The sequence below is a fragment of the Amphiura filiformis genome, chromosome 5, assembly GCF_039555335.1.
Source record: "Amphiura filiformis chromosome 5, Afil_fr2py, whole genome shotgun sequence".
NCBI classification, from domain to species: Eukaryota; Metazoa; Echinodermata; class Ophiuroidea; order Amphilepidida; family Amphiuridae; genus Amphiura; species Amphiura filiformis.
The window spans coordinates 73,328,116-73,354,532 of record NC_092632.1 but is presented as its reverse complement, the minus strand read 5'-3'; the positions used below and the strand labels follow the sequence as shown (position 1 = coordinate 73,354,532).

Genomic DNA, 26,417 nt, shown 5'->3' with positions numbered 1-26,417 from the left:
ATGTCCTGCTGGTGGCAGAAGAAGCTGCTGGCAAGGTTCTTTTACGCATTCTTTCATATCTCATCATCATCAACCCAGTGTGTTTCTACAGGACCTGTTTCTGCCTTACATCATTACTTCTCATCAGACTGCATGCTCAGAAACACAGTAGGATCTCGGACAAATGTAACAACATCTTTTTCTTTTCTATGTGTTGTGTACACAGAATTAGAGAAAGAGAACCGGGACTCAACAGCCATCTTGATACAAGCCTGGAGCAAAAATTGGGGGTATTCGGTTTCCCTCGGAATGCGCTCAAGGCATTCATTGTTATGCAAGGGCGACATGGATGATGACGCGAGTACAAAGACAGTTCAGATGAGATGCAGAATTGTTTTCGTTCGTCTCCACGCACTGTCGGCAAGGACCCGAATACCCCCAATTTTCTCCCCATAGCTGACGGCACGATTGTACCTAGCAGTATAGGGAGTCCTGGTTCTCCTTCTTCTAATTCTGTGGTTGTGTCAGATCTTTCAGAAGGGGTCTGATGCTTAAGCAAGCCTGCCTCCCTCCCTTTTCATGTCTAATTAATACTAGCATCTGTTCTATTGTTCACAGAGGGTATCTTAGTGACCTCCATCATCGTGGGTATCCTGTTTGCATGGGTAGGAGGCAACTACCAGGTGGTACAGTCATCAGGAGTAAGGCAAAGACAAACCAACACTGCTCCATTCCTGCACTATATCACAGGCAGCTTCCTAGATCCGAGCAGGTGCAAAGTGGAATGGGGATGGGAAGAACCTGTACAAGTTGGGGATACAATGAGTTTTAAAGTAAAGGTAGGTTTATGAGAGTGTGGGTGCTTGTAAAATCCAACAAATGAGGACACTGACATTATAACATTCCACCAAAGCCAGGCAAAGCCCAATATTGCTCAGAGGCTACTAACTTTAAGGGATGCCAACTGAATATGACGAGATATGGAAGAGGTCTACGGGATATGGAAGAGGTCCTATTTTAGAAGCAGGAGGAAAACCGAGCACCAGGAGAAAAAAATCATGGCTCAGCATCCAAACTCACATGTGGCAACACGGGAAATTGAATGCATGCCACAATGGTGAGAAGCGAGTGAGAAGATCACTATACTAACCTGTCCTCCCATGAGAAATGGGAACATGGGAAATCTCTGTGTAACTTCGGACACACAATACCTGTAGAAATCCACAATGTCTGAACTTGTTTCTAGATCTAAAACGGCATAAGTAATAATAATAATAATAAGAAAGTGTTATAGCCATTGACCACTGGTGCTAGTGTAGGGTCAGTTGACTTAGTCCACACTTTGGATGTTGAAAACTTAACCACATCCATGATAAGGCGAAAAAATGTGTGACTGCAATTGAATAGTAAAAAATCATTAGGCGTCCTTGGTTGCTGGAGTTTACACATAGGGGTGGGTGTGAGTGATGTGTATGACTGTGAATGCAGTGGAAGCAAATTCAATTTCATTGTGATAACTACTGAGAAATTAATTAGAGATTTTATTTGAATATTTTATCTTTGATATAGATTCCTGTTAATGAAATCTCTGACCTTTTGCTTATTAGCAGTTTTCCAACAGCTCTTTTCAACTGTTGCAATTTATTGCTCTCCATGTAACCTACTTCATATGCATGTATTGATAAAAGTTGGTTAATAATTATTTACACAGGCATAATTAGTGCTTTGTACAACTTGTTGGTAAAGCGCTGTATAAACACCTGTTATGAATAATTTCTACTTACAATTGTGCCAGTATATTTAGCCTACAATGTACCTGTTTGGTACTTATTTAACAATAGCTTAGGAACTGGCAATAGGGATTGAGGATATATTGCTGTATAAACACCTGTTATGTATAATTTCTACTTACAATTGTGCCAGTACATTTAGCCTACAATGTACCTGTTTGGTACTTATTTAACAATAGCCTAGGAACTGGCAATAGGGATTGAGGATATAAACTGGAGTTACAAAACTAGTAGGGGAAATATATTTTTGTTATTAAAATGGTACATGGTTACATGGTATGATGAATCTAGTGCTATCCTGTACAATGTACACGTAACTGTCAACTAAAGATTAACACATAAATATTTCTTTTTTCAGTTTTACCAGAGAAATGGTATGTCATACCCTATCACCAAAGAAGATCGCTTGACATTAGAAATCTTAGTGGGGCAACAGAAAGTGGCATCATCAGTAGAATATGGAGGAACAGAACAAAATTACAACGAAGCCTCTGTTGCATTCACAGTAAGACGTGCTGGTGTGTATAACGTTGCTATCTATCTCGGATCATCTCAGATTGTAGGAAGTCCTTACAAGAAGACCTTCCTCTCAGGTAGGATAAATCATGGATATTTTCATAGATAAACTGGGTTAACCCACATCTGTCTCATCTTGGCTTACACTGAAAATCCGAACAAAACATCTTTCAAACCTAAAGTTTCACAGTCACTGAGAAAAAATATGGGCTTTTCACTGATACCAAATTTTGATGAAGAAAAGGTGGGGATGAGGTTATTTATCAAACCCCTTGCAAGTCAAAAGCCACACATATTCTTGGGAATGTAAAGAATTATAAGAGCTCGGCCAAAAAAAAAAAAAGAAGAAGAAAGAATCCCCATAATTAACATATAACATATTCCTTTATTTCAGGACCAGTAGAGCCATCAAAGACTGGTTTTATTCATCACAGCTCCACAGTGATTGCTACACAGAATCAACTGCATGCATTGCTTATTGAGCCTAGAGACCAGTATGGTAATGTGTGTGAGGAAAAGAATAGGGATAACTATAAGGATGATTACTGTATTCAAGTCACAGAGGTGAGTGCTTAGACTAGGCCTGGAAAAAATGTGGAAATTGGGAAGCTCCTTCCCAGGAAATTTGGAAGTTTGGAGGGAAATTAAGGTCCTTAAATAAAGAAATACATAAGAATTTGGAGGGAAATTTGTTTTTTTAATGGGAAATTTTGATCATCTTACAGGGAAATTATAATTTTTTCCAACCCTGCTTAGACTAGGCTAGTAAATTGACTTCATGCTCGACTATACAGCCCTTCGTGTAAACCTCCTTGACCTAATCCTAAGAAATGGAAAGATTTTTCTTTTATAGAAATGGGGGAGTATGTTCATCATAGAGGGGATCTTTGAAAGAGTTTGAATATGCACTTGTCTTGTGGTTCTTGCGAAACAAGTGCCAATGTTAGGGTTGTTCCTGTCATCATATTTTGTTACACCTGTTGATCTGATAGTGCAACAATTCAATTCTTTTGAATCTCTTCAGTAATATCCGCATGTCTGTGACTTTCTACATTACTACTTTTAAGTTAGTTTTTAAAGAGGGTTTGATATTATTTTCGAAAAACTGCCCTTTAGTATAGCTGCACATAAACAAAATGTTAGTCAGTAGATAATGCTCTGCGTGCTAGCCATGCGCTTCAACGGAAAAAGTTCAAGTTTTGAAATATTTTCTCAAAATATCAAGAGCTATCTTAAGAACTACTGAATCAATACTAGGCTTGTTTGTACTCATTTTAATGCATTTTTCATGCTGATTCCAAATATGGTCATGAAAATTTACATTTCTGTAATTTTTGAATTTTTGAATTTTTTTCTAAACTTGTCGTCTTCAGTCGACACCCGCGTGAAGAGAGTTAATATGCCACAGATACAAAGAAGATGTAGATTATCAGCGAAGATCTTAACCCTAACGCCCTAAGTGTTTTTGGCAATGGAAAGGAAAGAAGGAAGAAATAAAGAAGTTGTTTGTTTTGGTCAGGATTCGAACCTGTGACCCCTCGCATGCCAAGCACTAGGTTGTTTCACTGGCCCGGCTAACAAAACTATATGTATAATTATATCACTTGGGATGATTGCTGCACCGCATCACATGGAATGCATGCATGCACGTGCAGTGGATATATCACATAGTATTTTGTAGTGCCTGGGAGCAATCAAGTTCAATTAAGAAACTGGCTGGTGGAATCCATCGAAGCGATCCGTCGAAGTTTAACAAGTGAAGGAAACTATACCAAAATTGATACCTACATATTCAGTTTTGAAATAGGAATAGATTTTTGAATGGTAATTTTGAATGGCAGTTGTGTGATTTTTCCGGATTTTTCCGGATTTTTGGGAAAAAAAAAAATTCCGGATTTAAAAAAAACAAACCAAGAGCTAAATGCTTAACAGAGATGTCACATTTCCGGAATTTTCAGTTTCCAGATATGAGAAAATCTCCAATTTTAAAATGAAAATTCCTTAGAACCCTGACTGGATGATTTATAGACACACTGTGCTGTGCAAAAATGGTGATGCCATTTCTCATGTGTATGTGAATGATATGATACTGGAAGTATGTATTCACAGATAATGAATGTTTTTATACTATAAAGTGAAGTATTTTAACAGTTTCTCATTTTTGCATTTTACCCCATGAAATTGCATCTCCAGTGGTGCTCAAGTGTGGAAAATCCCTCTGGCTTCGGAGGTCTTCGCCCCCTCGACCCCCACCGGGGCGTTGCCCCTGGACCCCCGACCGCAACAGGCGAGAGCTCTGCTTCGCAATTTCATTGCCTTGGGTTTTTTTTTCAAAAAGCACCAATCACACCCCTGTAATGGTTTGTTCCTTTTCTGTTTCAGATTGGTACACGTGAAGACGCCGAGAGCAAAGAATTCCATCCGTTCTATGACTTGGCCCCAGTGTGTCAGAGTAACTGCCTTTCACTATTGATTAAAATAGAACGTACAGGTTGTTACAGGGCTATAGCGACATACCAAGGTATTCCTCTCAGGAATGGGGAGTTCAATATTCTGGTGCTGACAGGTGAGTAAGGGAACAAACCTAAGTTCAATGATGTGCTATAAATGAAAGTCCGGAGGGGGGGGGAATTAAAGAGAAAGGAATTTGTAATATATCACACTTACATTACAGGGAGGGTGGGAGGAGGTCATCCTCCTAAGAAAGCACTTTCGTTTGCAAGATGTCATCAAACATTGGGCTATTGTAGTTGAAATCCACACTACCCCTGTGGATGATTTTGGAAATATCTTCCACCCGCCAACCGTTCCCCAGTAGGAACATCCTGAGGATGGCAATAGGAGGTTGATTACAAAGATAGGGGCATCATTAGAGAAGGCCCTATCCCCAGGATGCTCGCATCAAATGTCTTTTTCAGCTAGCACATGGTGAATCTTTTCCCTAACCTAAGTCAAAAGATAATATTTTGCCCTACACATACCCATTTTTTACAAGAGTGTACTCTCCTTTGACCTACAATCTACGAAAAAAGTCCTTGGAACGCTTGGTACACTCTGGCAAAATTCCGTGCAGAATTTCATATGATCATGGAAATGACGTATATTTTGCCTGGGAACAAAAGCATGACATCTACAACAATGATTTACCCTTCCCCTCTCCCCATCAATCAATGTTGGAACACATTGAGAAACCGCTGAAGACATTGGCATTTCTCAACATTGAATGGGGGAGAGGGGTGGGAGTTTTCCGTTATTTACACGCAAGCGTTCCAAGACTTTTTTCGTTGATTGTAGGTCAAAAATGAATATACTGATGTGTTGATTCAGTGTCCCAATCTGTAATTTTATCTAATCTATGTACGAGGTATATAATACTTTATGATATATTACATTCGTCAAACCATACAGATACCGATTCATCCAAGGTTCACAAGAATGTCAAAAAGAAGAATGTGGACTGTTTTGAGGCCACGCTACTTGCCACAAATAACGAGCGCTTAAGACGTCCAAAAAAGTGTACTGTTACGTGTCGCCCAAACAACTCACTATCAAGGAATTCTACCTCAAAGTGATTCCCAAGAGGCTGCATACATTTAGAGTGTGCCCAGCTACTAAGGTAAGTCACAAATTTATGTCACCCAAACTTCATGATTCTTTGACCAAATATTAAAATTTGACTTCCATTGGCAGTTAGAACTAACAAAAGGATTAGGATTGAGCTATGTTTCATTTCAAAACAGGATAATATTTTTTAAATTCTAAAATATTATGCTCTATTTTTCTGGAATAGGGAGTAATCATGATAATATTGAAACAGGAAGAATATGGTACAGCAGCTGTGTTTTCTCATTTTACCTCGTTGTTTTGACTGAATGTTACAGATTTTATTAATTGGTTTATTTTTGGGGAAAAGGTTAGAACGTGTACAATATATGTGACTCCTCGCCACAACTGAGCCCGGATGTCGCCAGTGCCACTATTGAGATATGCTCCATCGAACTTAACAATAAACAATAGGAAAGAAAGGATTTATTGACTGTTTTATTGATTTTCACTACTTAAATGTCAAGTACTATAGACATGATATACATCATTTTAAAGCTAATTTCAAGCAGAATATTTTGGTTGAATATCTCAAAAATGATGATTGGCGACATCCGGGCTCAGTTGTGGCGAGGAGTCACATATTGCCTCAATATATTGATCAAGACATTAAATATGTGTGTGTTTATATATAGTATTATATCACTCATACATAAATTCTAGACAGTTCATTGGTTGATTACCATTTGCCATTTTTACCATCACCCTCTCCGTGTGATAGTCTTTACTATCATAGTGCTCTGTCAGTAGTGCACCTGCGCCAAGCCGTGCGCTGACTCTTGGACTCGCCGATTTAGTTATGGGTTGGGCCCCAAAATGTGAAGTATATCACGGCAAAACATGGTGTTATGTTGATGAAAAAATGTATTTCCTACCTTAAATAGTATTTTAGTAATAGAATTTATGCATGAGTGATATAAAACAAATATTAACTTTCTTAAATTTGTGTAATGGTCGAAATATAATCACTCGGTGAAAGATGTATTGTTCCATTCCACTCGCCATTCCGGCTCGTGGAATGGAACAATCCATCTTTCACCTTGTGATTATATTTCGACCATCACACTCATAGACAGTTAATATTTGTATAATATCATCTATGATAAGTTGATTAAATCTGTGTGTATGTACCTAAAGGGATAGACATATATTTTTTAGTTGAAATAGTTTGAAAAGCTGTTGGAACTGTTATGTGTCCTTAATGGAATGTTGTTTGTCTTGTTTAGTTTCATTTCAGTAGTAGTGAACAAGAAATACCAGAGTTCAGCATAGATGATGCATGCCAACCATCCATTCAACTTGCCTCAAAACACAGGGATATATTAGCTGCCACATACACCAAATTTCTTCTGGCCAATATTGGTAAGATATTGTAAGAAATTGTAATACTATAGTTTGATCAGCTCGTAATCGGCGGGCCTTAGAACATAGCGGATTGTTATCAATATCTTTTATTCGGAGAATTGTCTAGTGACATCTCGCCAGAAGTTTCACAAATTATTAATTGAAATCCTATACTTTGTGTACTTTCTTCAACACGCAAAACATAGACCAGGCAGATCAACTATAACACTCTTAACGTGGGTCAACTTTTCGGCGTTGTGGTAAATCCCTAAAAATTCCTGCCGATTACGAGCAAATCAAAGTATAGTTTGTACACTTCGGTACAGCAGAAGTGTTGACTATAAAATTCAACATACAAATAGGTCTTTATAGTACAAACAAGGGAATTTTGAGGCTTAGGCATCATACACTGGAACATAGAAACATTCAAACATTACAAACTAGGGCACAAGGTCAAATTAATGATGCTTATTCTTTATAGTACTTTGTGTGTTGAATATGCATGCTCTGGTCCCCATTTGAGTCTGAAGTTGGCTTAAAGCCTTAATGTACGATTTCCGTCAAATTTTAATTTTGTTATTCTTTATTCAAAATGTTGCAATAATGTTAGTAATAACTGCCGGGGAGGGTTGCTGTCCATTTTAAGTTGAAATAACAAGGTAATGTGAAAGAAACCCCACTGGTTATTTTGACCATTTAACATGCAATTCTATGGGAGGACATGTGACCATCCACCACAAAGTGGTAGTTAAGTCGGCTCTAGATCATTTTCTGTTTATTGCAGATTTTGAAAGAATTCACTTTCAGCTTTAAAATGACACTTCAACCAGCTTCATCTGACATCTGGAAGTGAAGTTATGGTTCATCAAAGGTCAAATTCCTACTATAGTTTACATAGAAATCCATATACTGTTTTTGATTGTATCTCAAAATGGAAAATGCAGACTTTACTACCAGTTTGTGGTGGATGGGCACATATTATCAAAATTTTTAAATTATGATAATATGTTGAACTTTGCTCTGTTGACCTACAAAGACAACAAATTTGGCCGATTCCATTTAGGTGCAAGTTGGGAATGTGTAAACATTACAAATATCAAAACAAAAAAAACAGGTTTGAAAAAAATTAACCAATTTCATATTATAAGATCGTACATTATGGCTTTAAGATAAGACATGGCGCTGTTTGTGAAATGGCCCTTGGTCATCAAGCCAAGTAGTTGTAGTGTGTGGTTTGTTCAGATAAAATTAGACACTTGTGTTCTGGACATAGGTTAGAGTGGGGGTGTAATGGGGCTTTACAATATCATATTCCTTTAAAGGAGGATTTCATGATCCTAGCATCCTCTTTTTATGACATTTTTCAGTAGATATCTACGAAAGTAGCTTATTCTCAAAATTTCAGTTGATTCCGATTTTGCATTTACGAGTTATGCATGATTATGTGTATTACACTGCTCCATAGGCCACTGTTTATAATTTCGTTCTGGTATACCGTAATGAAATTCAAATTTGACGATATTTTTGCTAAACGAATTAATCTGCAGGCAGAGGTTTCCAGTGATATAAAAATCTCAACTTTTTTGAGAAAATTGGGGTGATGAGACTGTTAACAAAATGCCCTTTTAAGGGCAAAAATAGACAATGTGTTGTAATTTCGTTCTGCTAAACGAATTAATCTGCTAGAAATATTTTGTACATAAACATTATGTAGGCAGAGGTTTCCAGTGATATAAAAATCTCAACTTTTATTGAAAAAAATGGGGGGATGAGACTGTGGATCATGAAATGTCCTTTTAAAACATGCTGTGTTGAAAGCTTTATGACATATTCTGGACATGAGTTGACTTCTGATGATATTGCATGGCAGTATGTGCACGGATCATTACAATTTCCATTGTGTTTTGCCTGGCAGTATGATTGTGCATCATATTATGTTCAGGGCTCGTGCTTTTAAAACTCCTACCATATCACAATAAGGCTGTTGAACAGTTTAGTTGTTGTAGGCAGTTCGCTCAAGCATATCGATATACCAATCCCTTGATATTGTTGATAAACATTGAGGTCAACTCATCTATCGTCCCTAGCAGAGATAAATGTAGCATATGTGGCGTCTGATGTCACCTGTCATTCAAAGTAAAAGCGTGTTATGATTGGCTGTCTTGCCAACTGACCTAATACATTATTCATACATGTGGCATCCTGTGAGTGCAAACACTTGCCACTCCTTCAATGATGACAACATTCTAAATGTATCTCTACTGATGGTTATATGTGACGTGTCATGTCAAAAGGAGACACTATTGGGCAGGTTATCAATTTTGAGGTTTTTACATAGAGATATTTTGCTCCACAACACCGTTTTCCCCAATGTAATCGGACATTCCTAAGCGAAGATATTGAATTCGTAAGTTATGGTATTAATAAATTGGAAATTGAGATATCGGCCTGTAAAAATATTATTGACAGTTGAGAGTAGGAATTACCTTGAAAAATGTCTAAAAAAAAATACAACTTACAAGATGCAAGTTATATTCCGGTCTGAAACTGTCAGACAATATTTTAAACATTAATAACATCACAAATTCGCAACAAGCCCAAATTGTGAAAAAATCACTCCCGGCCAGATTTTTGGCTATTTACCCCAAGACAGAGAAATTGAAAACACTCGGACGCAAATTTTGCATGCATGTTGGCAATCAGACACGACAACCATTTATTGACTTTTGTTTAAGCCCCGCACCAGTACCTACAACAAATAAACAAACAAACAAACAAACTCTCAGCCGTATAATTGCCAAATATATAATAGGAGATTCTCTAATCGAGCGAATTACCCAACCCAAGACTCTAGCGAAACAACGACCAAAGGCGCCGAAAATCTCGTTTAGCAAAACCAAATGTGATCCAAACTTGCACTCTGGTGGCCGCCACCGAGGCTAAATTCTGAGCGTTTGACCCCGAACCCGTGGATTATTCATCAAATATCATGGCTGGAAACTCAACAATAAATTATGGTACTGGTGCATACAGATCCCACGCTCCCAAGTGGAATTCCTGAGACTCTTCAACAGGTGGTCTACCTGAAGTTACAAAGGATCAAGTCTTAATGTTAGCATTCTATGACATATACATATATCATAATAAATAAATACAGAAAAGATAATTCAAACCCCCCCCCAAGGGACTTATTTTATAAGGAACTTGGTTAATTCCCCCCCCCCCCTCCCCCCTTAAACTTGTTTGTTCACTTTGCTGCACGGATATCATTACCTAAACCTCCTCTATCGCTCCTGGATGATACACAATGGAATGAGGCACATATTTAAAAGTTGACTAGCGCATTTGAGAGCGTCTGTTTGAAAACCAGAAACTACATGGTGATATATCTGCCTATGTTTGATAATGCTACTGATAACTAAATGGAACCTCAATGAAGGATTTTATTGTTAGCACATTGAAATATAAATCACAGTTTGGCTCTGTGCCACTAATTGCTGATTAGCATAAAACAGCACTGTAATTTCTTTGCTGGATATTGACTGTAATCCATATAATTCTCCACAATAACACTACTAATTATGCTGGCTCTATATGCTGCAAGATACATTGTATCGTCACAATAGGATATTGAAAGAAATCAACGCGATAACTAGCCGGCTGCGCAACCTCACAAAAAACTAGAAAAATGAGGGCATAGTACTTGGCCCCAGAGTCTAGCTACCCCATGCCAACCTGGAGTTGATTCCTACTTCCCTTTAACACAGACTTAATCAAACAAATACAAGCACGATTGACTAAATGTTATTAATTTCAAATGTGCAACAGAATATATGTGTTGTTGAGATATAAACCGCACCTGACGTGATGTACTCAACCACTTCTACCCTCGTATAGTCATACTATTACGTAACGCAAAGCACATCAATGTAATATCAGAGGGCTCACCACTGTATAAATTGTTTCTTGTACAATTTTACTTACAATGTAATCAATTTTTAGAAATCCAGATATTAGTGATATTCCAAGTCCCATGAGATTCATTTGTCCAATGGAAATTTCCCATGTTGTCCCCTAAAGTTTTCGGTCCAACTCTGTAAATTGTATAAAATTTGTGTATATGTTGTCCACTACCAATGCGAAGTTGGATGAATTTACTTTCTTCTTTCTTCAAATATATGAAGATGTTGATTTGATCTTTTTGATGATCAACATCACAATGGTTAACTTTCTTTCATACTTTTAGTTACCAATTGAAAAATCTTTTCGTCTATCTCGGGCAGAAATCAAGTTATTCTGTTGTGTAGTGAAAATAGACCTTGTGATCCGAGTAGGGCACCTTGCACTGGCCAGTACACTTACGCACAACCGCACATACAGAACCCAGTGATTGGGTTGTTTAATTCCATTTTGCGTCAGAAATATTGGACCAATGTGGCTAACAGCATTCTGCCTGATGTCTTGCTTTATTTTATTCTATTTCAGCACTCTCGATGTACATGCAACCCTTTGTTCCTGAGTTGCCTTACCAAAGCGCCGGTCATGGCTAAATCATGCACAACCCATCTTCCAAATTTCCACTACTCGACATCGAAGGAATGCTCAAATTAAAATTTCCCATGCAAAGTTCAACTGTGGTTGATCAAACGATGCTATTATATACACCAAGAGAAGCCCTAAAGTATTAACTTTTTCGTTAGCTGGACTCGAACTTCAGAACTTATTTGGTTCAATAGACTTCTGACAGTACAATTTGTGTAAAAGATGCATGCTCTCCTTGTATTGCTCGTATGCGTAAGTTCAGTTTAGCAGATGACACAAAATTTTCAATATGCTTCGCTGTGCATGTCAAAGTCTACTGTCGCCTCACACAAAGTCTAGTAGTCACTAGCAATTATATGGGTGTCCAGGTGTACATGTACATACAGGTCAGGCTTGTTTCTTACCACCAGCATCAAAGTGTCATTGGTATCGCCTGCAATATAAATAAAAGAAAGAAAAAGAAAGAAATGGGAACCAACCTGCCAGCACATCTATACTAATTACCCTGTGTAACTTGAATAAACCTCCTCGATTTTGTTTGTGATCCAACACAAGTTATCAGGAGACAGATGAATATTTAATTTGTATTAATTTCTTTCCCTGACCATTTTTATGAACCATCGTGTTATGTGGATAAGCATGACAAATTATTTGTGCGATCTACTCTCATACAAATTTAACCCTTTCAAAATATGACATTTACTAATTACTAATTCCAGAAACTGAAGCAATCTTTGCCTTAATTACCCTTAATCCACAATAAAAATGCTTTGACACAATATATCCTTGTCATTGTATCACAAATGCAAGGGATGAGGGAACACATTTTCCCAATTTTCACACAATCCAGCTTTTACTTACTTGACCTCAAGAATTTTTTATCCCCGTTTTTCATGAAATCCTTCTCTACATTAATTAGTTCTTTGACCCTGCTTAACGATTTTTCCTAATTAGATATCTTTATATTGGTTTCATGACCATCCAATTTATTTTACTTTACTTTAAATTGACCCCTTGTGGCCAACAGGCGATGACCAATGTATTTGCGGCACTCATAACTACTCCTCCTTAAATCACCATCCAAATATTTGACCTGAGATTTACCACAAGATTATTAAACTATCCAAGATCCTTCTTCACCAAGTTTTATGATCTAAAATCTACCGTTGAACTTCTGAACTTCACATTACTAATACCATCAAGTTCTATAAAGACTCGAAGAGCTCGTCCACATTCCCGTTGAGCCTGTGATCAAAGCCTCACAAGGGATGCAAGGTTAAAAAAGGTATGCAACTATGATCAAAATCCCTCACACAGACCGTAACACACATGATAAACCCTGGTCTTTCATTATTATTATTTTTTTTTTTTTTCAATCCAAATCCAATTTTCAATCCAAATCCAATCCAAAGGAAAGAGCATTGCAATTATTTATTTATTTATTTATTTTTTCTCCATTTTCAATCCACATCCAATTTTCAATCCAAATCCAAATTCAATCCAAAGAAAAGAGCATTGCAATTATTTATTTATTTATTTATTTATTTATTTATTTATTTATTTATTTATTTTTAATCCAATTTTAAATCCAAATTCAATCCAAATCCAAAGAAAAGAATATTACAATTCCAGTCCAATCAAATTTCCAATCCAAAATTCAATCCAAATTCAATGCAAAGAAAAGAGCGTTGCAATGTTATTTATTTATTTATTTTTCCAATTTTCAATCCACATCCAATTTTAAATCCAACTTCAATCCAAAGCCAAAGAAAAGAACATTACAATTCCAGTCCAATCAAATTTCCAATCCAAATCCAAAAACCAATTTTCAATCCAAATTCAATCCTAAGAAAAGAGCATTGCATATATATATATATTTTTTTTTTTTTTATTTATTTATTTATTTATTTATTTTTTCAATTTTAAATTTACATCCAATTTTTAAATCCAACTTCAATCCAAATCCAAAGAAAAGAACATTACAATTCCAGTCCAATCAAATTTCCAATCCAAATCCAAGTATTCAATAACAATTCTCGTCTAGGGACATATCGGGGCTATCCTTGTTTTTCGATACATTTTGTCTACAACCCGTGACTAAAAGTAGACCTACACTATATGACCACTTTATGGATGAAACTAGGTTACCTTTTAAGTAAGGCATTATGCCACAATCAAACCAAATTCAACCAAACAAACAAAACTAATGCATTACCGACTCTGTCATGTAAATTATATATCGTTTTATGCAGAGAAAGCTTAGACATAATCGTCCATTATGAAGGTAAATATCCAAGGGTAAATATACTCATGATACCCTTCCTTTCAATAAGCCACAAAAACCTGGCCTGCTAATGTTATACTAACAATTATCACCTAAAATATGCTTGCTAGAAATTGTCTAAAATTTTACCACAAACGCCCAATACGCTAAATTCGCCAGGGGGGTGACGGGCTGTCTTTACCCCATTTTGACGAACGAGGGAGACGGAAATTGCACAAGGATTTTTCCAGATTTTTATGGCTAAAATAAATTGCCTTTGTGAACTATTTTGCTACAAGTGGCGTTAAATATTATCATCTGTACACCGTATATTTTGCTACTTAAAACTATTATCATTATTAGGGATTTCCCAACCCAAACACGTAATCGTTGACCGACATTATCATCGTCTTACATCTTCCCTTTTGTTATTCTATTTTTATTGATTTTGTTATTTACAAGTAGGAACATAAAATTGACCATCTGTAAATTCTCTACTTATGATTTTCCAGCTTTTAATACGTAAATTGTAAGCCAAATGATCCCAACATTTTTTTTTTTTTTTTTATAAAAGGGATCCCTTGAATGAAAACCACATTAATTTCAAGAAAACTGACAATATTTCTTGGCACTGCTTGAACTGAATTCGCACCAAATTAAAATACGACTGTCAACTTTACCCTAAAAACATATCCGATGCTGAAAAAACCTACTTAAATGAACCGACGCAATCAAAAGCGATAGTTTAATTTGCTTAAATTTTGCCATCCCGAATTCCGAGCTGCCAAACTGATTCGACAATTGCTGTAACTTTGGTAATATTTGTCCAAATTCACCGGGTAAAAACTATGGCTCAAATGTATACGATGACACCGGAAAAATTCGCCATTGATTTGCAATGGGAAGTCATTGTTTGCCAATCGGGATATCGATTGATTCGCCCATGTCAAATTCTCAAGAACCCTGACGCGTCATAATGAGCGTGTCTTTTATTACGCCTTGCCTTATTTGGATAATGGCTACATGTGCATTGTAAAACCCTGCCCCTACATAACAATACCTCATGAATTATTCATAGAACCACACTTGGTAAACAAACATTAATATTAAATGCGAAAAGCCACAGGAATTGCAAAGTTTTGGAGCACTTTTCGTGTGCAAGAAAACACCATTAAATATTATTTAGATCCATTTAAATACAATTTCGACTCCCGCATTATACATAAATTAAATAAATTTATTCTCACCCGGATATTTCTCAGTCTAATCAGAAATTACTCAACCACAAATTTCATGAAGTCTTGAAGATGACTGCTTTGCGTGCATGTTGTGCTGTTCAGTGGGATTCGTCTACCGTAATTTTCCGGGAATTTTCCACGACGATTGTATAGAATACTGACTTGGCTAGCTCACAAAACGTGCACAAAATGTTGATATTACTACATGTATCAATATTTTTTACATCCAAGTTTTAGCACTGCATGCCAGCGCCGAACTCGCCACCAATTATACATAGCGCAGCATTAAATTCGGAACCTGAATCCTGATTATATTGTTGTGCAGTAAGCAGAAACAAGGTAGAAAAATCAGCGTGTCCTTGTTATTGATGCAGTAAGCGTGCACATTTTAAGCTTCCCAAAGCTTGATTTTTATCATCAATCAGTCAGTTGTTTATGTCTGATGAAGTTGCTGTTGATTTCTAAGAATCGGTAGCCAAAGATTTTTGTTGTTGTCGTGTCCAATACAAAACCAACAGTGAATAAATCACCACCAAATCACGCCCGAAACCCGCTGAAGGCGGTAAATCCCATTGGTTCCCCGGTCGAGCCAAACAATACAAATTTATCTGCATGACAATGATTGACATCTGACCCGGTTAACAATAACATGGATTGGTCCATTTCTCAGCAAGGGTAAATTGAGTTTAACTTGTTGCACTGTGTTAAACTTTATTCTCCATTTACGATCCTGCCCAAAAGTGTCTCCTTTTGACATGACACGTCACATATGTCACATATCTGTCAAAATGCCAACCTGTCAAATTATTACAAAGAAAAGTTCACTTGCAGGTGACTCGACTATTGGGCTATTCCATTTAAAATCCACACTACCCCTGTGGAAGATTTACTTTAAGTGTTCCACAGAGAGAGTATAAGTTTCAAATTGAATAGACAATTGGGTAACTTCCATTTGAAATACTCACTCCAGTTGTTGAACATATAGGTAAAGCCATAATACAGGGGGAGTATGGGTTTCAAAATGATTTACCCTGACCAATTACATTTAAAAAACACACCCCGTCTATGGAAGATATTTCCAAAATCTTCCACAGGGGTAGTGTGGATTTCAACTGGAATAGCCCATTAGTATCATGAAATAACATTTGTATTTTAATTATAACAACAACCTGTAATAAATTTTCATTAGATTTGTACAAAAAATTTTAGCATTTTATCAGAACATGAAAGTTTTTAGTGTTTGCTATACTAATCAGTTTGATCACTATATTGTAGCATTTTATCAGAACATGAAAGTTTTTAGTCTTTGCTATACTAATCAGTTTGATCACTATATTGTAGCATTTTATCAGAACATGAAAGTTTTTAGTCTTTGCTATACTAATCAGTTTGATCACTATATTGTAGCATTTTATCAGTACATGCAAGTTTTTAGTCTTTGCTATACTAATCAGTTTGATCACTATATTGTAGCATTTTATCAGAACATGAAAGTTTTTAGTCTTTGCTATACTAATCAGTTTGATCACTATATTGTAGCATTTTATCAGAACATGAAAGTTTTTAGTCTTTGCTATACTAATCAGTTTGATCACTATATTGTAGCATTTTATCAGTACATGCAAGTTTTTAGTCTTTGCTATACTAATCAGTTTGATCACTATATTGTAGCATTTTATCAGAACATGAAAGTTTTTAGTCTTTGCTATACTAATCAGTTTGATCACTATATTGTAGCATTTTATCAGAACATGAAAGTTTTTAGTCTTTGCTATACTAATCAGTTTGATCACTATATTGTAGCATTTTATCAGAACATGAAAGTTTTTAGTCTTTGCTATACTAATCAGTTTGATCACTATATTGTAGCATTTTATCAGTACATGAAAGTTTTTAGTCTTTGCTATACTAATCAGTTTGATCACTATATTGTAGCATTTTATCAGAACATGAAAGTTTTTAGTCTTTGCTATACTAATCAGTTTGATCACTATATTGTAGCATTTTATCAGAACATGAAAGTTTTTAGTCTTTGCTATACTAATCAGTTTGATCACTATATTGTAGCATTTTATCAGTACATGCAAGTTTTTAGTCTTTGCTATACTAATCAGTTTGATCACTATATTGTAGCATTTTATCAGAACATGAAAGTTTTTAGTCTTTGCTATACTAATCAGTTTGATCACTATATTGTAGCATTTTATCAGAACATGAAAGTTTTTAGTCTTTGCTATACTAATCAGTTTGATCACTATATTGTAGCATTTTATCAGTACATGCAAGTTTTTAGTCTTTGCTATACTAATCAGTTTGATCACTATATTGTAGCATTTTATCAGAACATGAAAGTTTTTAGTCTTTGCTATACTAATCAGTTTGATCACTATATTGTAGCATTTTATCAGAACATGAAAGTTTTTAGTCTTTGCTATACTAATCAGTTTGATCACTATATTGTAGCATTTTATCAGAACATGAAAGTTTTTAGTCTTTGCTATACTAATCAGTTTGATCACTATATTGTAGCATTTTATCAGAACATGAAAGTTTTTAGTCTTTGCTATACTAATCAGTTTGATCACTATATTGTAGCATTTTATCAGTACATGCAAGTTTTTAGTCTTTGCTATACTAATCAGTTTGATCACTATATTGTTTTGTCACAGGTGGCTCAGAAACCTTCAATGATAAACAGAGATGCTTTAGCTTAGAAGTTGTCAAATTACATTCCAACCATAAGAGATCATCAACGTGTGCAATTACCATTGACAGAAGAAACATGCTGGAGAGTGTGAGTAAATGTGACCCGTCAGCACAAATGAGCCAGAATTCCTAAATTGTATTCTGAGTTACGGTATAAAATGTGTACGAAGGTCATATTCATCGGTAACTTAAGCTGGTCCCGACATCCGTCTCATTTCGATAGTCAAAAACTAATCAATAATCCTATTGTTGAAGTGGATAATAAGCTTCTACCAAGCTCTGGTCTTTGTTTGCTTATATTGCTAAATCCTGTTCAAGTGGTGGGTTACCAGGCATTGTATTTTGCACAGGTATGCATAACCAACAATTAACAATGAGAGAACTTTCTTAAACCTCGTTGACTTGGGGATGATTTGAAATGACCGCCAATTATGTCTGTTTGATATTTATTGCCAACAATGTGGAAAAAGAGACACATGTAAAAACGTAAAAAGCTATAGTTTTGTTGAAAGAGCAAAGTTTAACAAACCATAACCCCGCTTCTGGATATCGTTTGAAGTCAAATGATATACCATTTTTAAGTTTATGATGTTTATTTTCTAAACACGAAATAAAACAAAATTGACCGGGGGAGGAATTTACGGCTCATTCGCCGTGGACGGTCACAAATGTGAATTCCTATATTCCTAATAAAAATATTGTATCGTCTGCTGAGACACTTGAGGCAGGAAGTGATCGTAACTCAGTTCAGGGGCGCTGTGAATTTGAAGACTCCTCTGAATTCACAAACCATCTATGAATTCAAATACTCTTGTTAATTTCGTACTGCATTTTTAGCTAGTTTTGTTTCAAGGTGCTTACATGGTTGTTTTATAATTATATTGTTGTGGTTTGAACATTTCCTATGTGCTACCTATGTGCTACAATAACATAATATCTTTAAAAACAGTGAAAAGTTATGCTGCAAATTTTTTGGATATTTCTGCTTTATTGCACCATTTTGCTCTGCTTAAAAAATTGCACAGATGGAATTTTAATTTGCACAGATGAAGTTCATTAACAATCTAATGTTGCAAACAGACTGACTAAGTATTTTATTTGCTGCCAAAATTGAAACAAGTGAAAAGTATGTGAAATCACAGACCTGGGTATGTAATTTCATAGACCAGGTTTCTGCATTCAGAGGAGTCTATAAATTAAAAGTGCCGTCGAACTGAATTAGGAAAAGATTCGCGTCATATTGCACAGTTGGATAGCTCATAAATCTTGAGTGGGCTTGTCCGATCCCCACCGGTTCTGATTTTTTCTGCTCTCTCAATTTATTGCATGTCAGTTCACCCAAGCTCTTCTTTCTGTTGAAAATGAATTTTTCTTAGCTATTAGGCAAAATTTATTCATTATCAAACAATTAAAACTGAAACCTTGTGAGCAGAGGGCTCATTATAACATTACGTAAATGATGATACATTTATGATCAAAAGATCTTTGAGTTGCACTAGGATCCACAACATGCTCATCTATCAGGGGAACAGTTCTTAAACCCCAATACATTTGTACATTCATTGAATGACCTTTGAAGATTTGGGTACAAAAACTCATATTCGGCAACTTGAGGTCAAATTTTGCACTTTGATTATGTAATTGAGGTTATTGGACTATGCCATTGGGATGAGGCTCTTGTGGTCCATAGTGTTGTAACAGCTTGTAGATAAAGCAGATGTGATATGCAAACAATGGTTATTTACAGCTGGTATGATGTCAATGCCCTCTGTATTAAACACATAGCTATTAGAGACTTTCCAGGAAATTTACAATGATATGAAAGTGTAATTTTGTGTATTTGCATTGAAACTTGATTGATTTCTTTCCTTTTATTTGCAGTCTTTGAAAAATACAAAGAATCTGTCTACGTCGGATTGGTGCAGGAAGTTTGAAATCACATTTGCTGGAGAAGAAGGTGATATTTGCATAATATATGCAATTTTATGTATGGGATTGGCATGTTAAATTCATTCATGGATAAGTGTCTACATCAGAATTACTGTAAATCATGATTTCAACTTAAACATTGTCAGTTACAACTATTACAGAAATTGGTCAAAGTGCATAGTGTACATTTAAGTGTAATAAGTATTTTACTATGTTCTATATCATCTGTAATTTTGTTATATTATTTTGTTGTATCAAATGTTTGTTGTAGCTCACTATTGATATTTTATATGTAAAATGCCAAGAGATTTATGCATAGGGCGCTATAGAAATCTCTCGTATTATCATTATTATTATAGCTGGAGGAATGACAACTTTCATAAGGCCAAAAAAAAAAGATGTTTGCTTGCCCTCAACCGACCGACCCTAATTTTGGAAATCTGAAAAAAGTTTTTTTCTTCTATTTACTGTACAAAAGAATACCGACCCTATTTTTGAAAATTCCTGAAAAAGTTTTTTTTTTTCTTTTCAAATTTTTGCATTCTGAAGATGTAAATAAAAATGTATTTTAGAGCTTGTGTTCAACATTTTAGTTGTTTTGTAATGTTAGTTGATCATTTTTGACACCAAAATTGTCTGATTTTTCATATTTTGAGCCTTAATTAATACAATAGAGTTTGCTAGTATTAAAAAAAAGAAAAAAAAGAAGAAATCCCGACCGACCGACCCAATTGTGAAAATTCATTGGAGGGCAAGCAAACATTTTTTTTTCTTGGCCTAAACACTAACAATGCAGGTATGCGAAATTTGACAATAGCCACAACCCAGGAAATTAATAGTTGGCACACCTGCACTAAACAATGGAAATGTGTGCCCTATTAAAATTGGGGAGGCGAGGGAAACATGCATGCAATATATGTGAAGTACAGACATTTTTACGGCATTTGTTTCATTAACTGAATATTTGAATTGGGGGAGCGGGGGCAGATATATACCAAAATACAGGCAAACTGTGCCAACCTTATTTTCCTTGATTGCAGCATTCATCTCATTTTGTTTTCATCACATCACATGTTTCCCTTTGCTGCAGGTCAAGATTGGGGCGGTCTGATGAGAGAGTGGATAGAACTTCTTTGTGTCACTTTATTTGCACCCGAGAATCAACTGTTTAAAAGATTCCATGATAGCAACCAGGGTCTTGTAAGTAAACCTGTAGAGCCATTAACAAAGATGGCGGCTGTATAAAATTGTCTTGAGTTCGCATAAATATGATTTTTAAAAAAAGGAACCATTTTTAATATAATTCTAATCTTAATCAGACTTGGTAAAGATTGTTTTGAACAGTTGTTAGAATAAGGGTTGCCAGCTTAATCTTTACCTGAACCATAACCACATGATCATTTTATTAGAATGGCCTAGTTCGCGTTCTTATCCTAATCCCAACACTTCAAGGCACTGTTCGTGATCTCAGCAAATGTGTGAAACAAAGCTTGTTGGAATAGCTTATATATATTTTTTAAGTCATTAAAATTGTCAGTATGTATTTTTTCAAGTAAAACAATTGGCAAAAAGAAGATAAATATGGAGTCCCATTCAATAGGCCATTCCATTTAAATTCCACACTCCCCCTGTGGAAGATTTTGGAAATATCTTCCACAGGGGGAGAATGAATTTTAAATGGTATGAGCACATTAACCAATTCTATAAGAAACTCCCCCTCCCCCTCAGAAGATGTATGAAATTCAAATAGAGCTGCCTAATGTGCTAATTCTGTTTGAAATTCATACTCCCCTGTGGAAGATATTTCCAAAAGCTTCCATAGGGGTAGTGTGGATTTTAAAATGGAAGAGCTCATTGCATGTAACTTCCAAATGCCTGTATGGTCAAACATTGACCAAAGCAAGTGAGAACATGTTACCCTTATTAGCTTGTTTTGGGCCATATCAATTACAGGGTATTACACACCCATTCTCTTTACAAGAATGCAAAAAGTTTATTTTTGATTATTTTTTTAGATGTTTTTCTCATTCAGCAAATCACTCATATAGTTCCTTTAAACCTGACCCTAATTCAAAATCCCTGGGGTGGCTACCCTTATTCTAAAAGCAGGGATTTCCAACCATGGGTCATGACCCTGAATGAGGTGGTGACCTTAAAATGTTAGGTCACATGACTACCCAGAAATAAAGTGTGTCATGTGACCTTATTTTGATATGGGGTCACAAGCGATCCAACTTTCAAAGAAATAGTGTCATGTCCAGAAAAGATTGGGAATCTCTGTTCTAATTCTTTTTTGTTTAATTTAGTCGTGATTGTGCCGCATGGTTCGAAATTGGATAGTACGTTTAATTTGTATTGATAATCCTTGTAAAATTGTATGAAAGTAATATGGTATGTAACTTTGTTTTTAATCAGAAATCCACTGCATTAAATTGTATCATCAGGGGTTGGACGACTCTGGTTTGAAAGTGAGGAAAGCTTTAGGATTTGAGCATTTTATGAAACTGGCATGTGTACACACACGCTCAAAGGCAGTGCATCTGCGCACACACAAAATAACTGTAACAAAGTACTGGTGTCAATGTCTAGAGGAAGTCAAATGGACTATAGTTCTTTTATAGAGGAAGCCCCACCAGAGCAGTTCTTCTGGGGTGAACCAAACCTGCCTGGTTATCAAATTAATCAGTGACAAGGTTAATCACCGATAAGGTGTTAATTGATGTTTTAGTGTTATTGCATCAATTGGCAGCTGTCAAATTCAGAGATAACCTTGTCACTGATTAATTTGATAACCAGGCAGGTTTGGTTCGCGCTAGAAGAACTGCTCTAGCGGGGCTTCCTCTTTAAGTCCAGTATATAGTGTGACATCTTTCAGTTACGACAGACATTACATTTTTGGTACTCTGCTGTGATTTTCGGTTCTTGGATGTGATTTGTCTGCTCGAGTGATTAGCTTTGTACGGCGCTTCTTGACATTTGTCCAGTGGCGTAGCTATGGGTTGTGGTGCCCGGGGAAAGGACACAGAATGGTGCCCCTCCCAATTTCAAAAACAATTGCACAAATTTGACAAATACTACTAATTTGGTTATAATCAAGTTGAATTTTGGACTTAAAATGGTCTTTTAAATGACTATATAATGTTAAAGCATGCACAGAAATTTTTTGACTTTCACTACTTGAAGGGAGCGCAGAATCATCCCAGGGGTACCTAAAATGGCACCCAGGGTATGTGCCCTCCCTTGCTCTCTTTGCTACACCACTGCATTGTTGTTGCAGAAAACACTGTTAAAATTTATCACAGCATCTTGTCGCAAGGAAAAATGACTGTAAGGCTTAAAAACTATATCTCGGTCCTAACACGGTTTAAAAGTGTTAATGGTGGGCACCACATTTATCCCACTCAGTTAGCAAGTGTTGATGGAGCATAGGTTTCATGGTCAAAGCCAATGTAGCCTATGCTTCAGCACCTCAAACAAAACGAACACCAAACCGAGCTGTCATATTTTCAAGACTTTGAATATACTGTGTGTCTTCCCAAGTTGAGAGTAACACCATGTTGGATATCGCAGTGGCAGATTCGAATCAGTGCATTTACGCAGTTGCATTGACAAATTGCCCCTCTACGTGTGTGTGTGTATGCCCCATAGGATTAGGTTGGTATGTGTAATTCAAAGCTGCCGCTGCGTAATCCAGCATGGCGTTACTCTCAACTCGAGTCGAGACAGACTATAGCAAGTGTTGAAGGAGGACAAGTTCCATAGTTACGGTACTTCAGCGCCTCAAACAAAACAAATCTTTTAATTTTCAAGACTTTGTCTAGAGTTAACTAAATCCAACCCTGATGATATTAGCTTCTTGATGCCTGTTGTACTTTGCTAGTGCTATGTATGTGACTCACACTTGCTATTCTATACGTGTTATGTGGTGATTAATCACTTCACAGGTACATCCAAATAGAGGTTGTAACGGACCTCTAGGCCAGCAGTCTAAGCCAAAGTGGTATGAGTACCCATTTAAGGTGAAGAGCAATACAGTTTGTCCATCTCGTTAGAAAACAAAAACGAAACCAAATTGCACATTGATGTGATGTGGTTTACTTACTTAAAAGAGGTTCTGCCTGCTTCATTGACTAAAGAAAGCTATAGACGAATCCAATTTCATGCATTCCTACACCTCAATGGCAGCCATAGCTGGGTCCCCGTCGGGTATATCCCACCTAAAATATGAAATGATGCGTCCATGGCGGGGATTTTAAACTGCATTTCATCGCCCGTGTTGCACATAGACAATACAATGATGAAAGTTTACAACACAATACAACATAACATCGATTTTAAGTGGCTTTAATCCACCCAATTCGGCAGTCACAACACCAGTTTGGTGCGCCGGGGACCCAGTCATGGCCGACTAAATTCTGACCATCACATGGCTCGTTGGATTCATCTATAAGTAAATGTACATCTCTTGTTGTTGGCATAATAGTGAATAGATATCGAGGAATGGTGAGGGGTCCAAATTTGTTGACTTATATTTCTGATACTTTAAAAATATGCAAAGCAGAACCTCTCTTTCATACACCAACAAATATAACCTACTAATACATTGTAGATATGATATTTATACCTGGTCGTTCATTATAACCTTTTTAGTGTTGCCATTTCCAATGATATGATGCCCCCAAAACAACCCAGAACCAGACCTAAGTATCCTTTGTACAGTTGTGTTCATAATAAAAGCAAATCATGGAAGTTCCAGTTTATGTTTAAATATTCATAAATGTATGAATTTATGTTTATTTTCCACATAATATTTGTAGTTCTGTAGTTTCATGCAAAGATAAAAATGGATGCATTGCACACTCACACACAAGAACAATTGACTGTTATGATCAACTTAGCAACTATTATCTGTTTCAATTCCAGTGACACCTCATACATCATTGTTGTCCTGGGCGTTTCATTAGCGTCAATCTGTCTTGGGGGGGGGCATTCAGCCTGAATTGTGGCTGAAAAGAACAAAAAATGGGCAATTTTGCCAAAAGGTGGGAAGGACACATCTCCCTGTCCCCCCAGGATTGATGCCCATGGTCCTGGGTAACATAAGGCCAATGCTTACTGACTGGACATGAAAATTAGCACTACAACCCTTTTATTTTGATTTACAAAAATGCTTATGCCTATTACAATACATTCAGGGGAAATTAATAAGTTGTCAATGGAGCTGGAACAGATTATAATGTTTTGCATAGTTCCTTTTACAAATTAAGCCCATGAGAACTACCTGCCGATTGGCCAAAAAGAAGTTTTCATTAGCAATTGGACCAATCAGGAACATTGTTAGAATAATTTCACCATGCAAAAAAGTTGGGGGGGGGGCTGAATTATTTGCAAAGCTCCATTCTGATTGGTGATTAAAGTGAAGATATCATGTAATTGACCAATCAGAGGCAATGTTAGATCAGCAGGTAGTGCTGAGGGGGTTAAGCGTGCTCACAGTGCTTTTGTTGCGGGGATATGCACAATAACAACACGTATGACGAGTAGTTTATTGACCCGGCAATGGTAGATCTCGTCAGCAGCCACAGAGACAAGTGCATTAAACAAAGTGACTATGCGACATATGTAGTAAAGTACGCTCTTGTAAAAGGAACTAAGCAATTTACTCTAGGCGATATTTGAAATAATATCACAGTCAAGTAAGTAAATCGGTATTAATACGAGGGGGTATCCAAAAGTTTTTGACATCACCTAGAAGCGAAGGAGCTATATCAATGAAATTTTGTGTAATTACTGGTCCTTATGTACATTATGGGCCAAAAATGGTCTCGTAAGTATGTTTACTTTCTTCACAGGTGGCGCTAGATGGGCAGTAGGCGCATAACCTTTTCATGATGAGATCCTCCACTTTCTTGGATTTCTTCACTGTAGCCGCATCATGCGAAAGTGATGGACATCCACTTCTTGGCTCATCTGTGAGGGACATGTGGCCAGTTTGGACTTTCCTTTTTCAAAATGCAACAGTGCCATATGATGGGCAAACATCACCGTAGATAGCTTTCATTTGATCATAGATTTTCTGAGCATTGTAGGCCTAACCCTTCAAATGCAGGAACTTAATCACGCTGCGTGCCTCAATTTTCACCATTTTATAGGTTATGCACCTACTGCCCATCTAGCGCCACCTGTAAAGAAAGTAAACATACTTATGAGACCATTTTTGGACCATAATGTACATAAGGACCAGTAATTACACTGACAAAATTTCATCGATATAGCTCCTTCGCTTCTGGGCGATGTCAAAAACTTTTGGATACCCCTCGTATATGTTTCATTTTGCATTTTTAAAGTTGCATGAAGTCCAGGTGTTTTTGTGGACCCAGAATAGGAAAATCAAATTAAACACATCATATATCTGAGTTTTCAAAAGTCCATTATCTTGGATTAATTCCAAATTTAGTGAATTATTTCTGCTACAATACCGATTTTGGTCTGAACAAAGGAGTAGAA

General features: G+C 36.4%; 1 protein-coding gene across 1 annotated transcript in view; it reads left to right on the top strand.

The window, feature by feature from the left end:
• LOC140153684 (apoptosis-resistant E3 ubiquitin protein ligase 1-like) overlaps positions 1-26,417 on the top strand; it is a 46,070-nt gene that overhangs the window by 5,687 nt on the left and 13,966 nt on the right. The window contains 10 exon segments of the mRNA XM_072176493.1: positions 598-818; positions 2,128-2,362; positions 2,680-2,849; positions 4,668-4,851; positions 5,694-5,798; positions 5,801-5,901; positions 7,115-7,250; positions 17,945-18,069; positions 19,863-19,938; positions 21,001-21,110. Of these exon segments, the coding sequence (XP_072032594.1) occupies positions 598-818; positions 2,128-2,362; positions 2,680-2,849; positions 4,668-4,851; positions 5,694-5,798; positions 5,801-5,901; positions 7,115-7,250; positions 17,945-18,069; positions 19,863-19,938; positions 21,001-21,110 (1,463 nt within the window).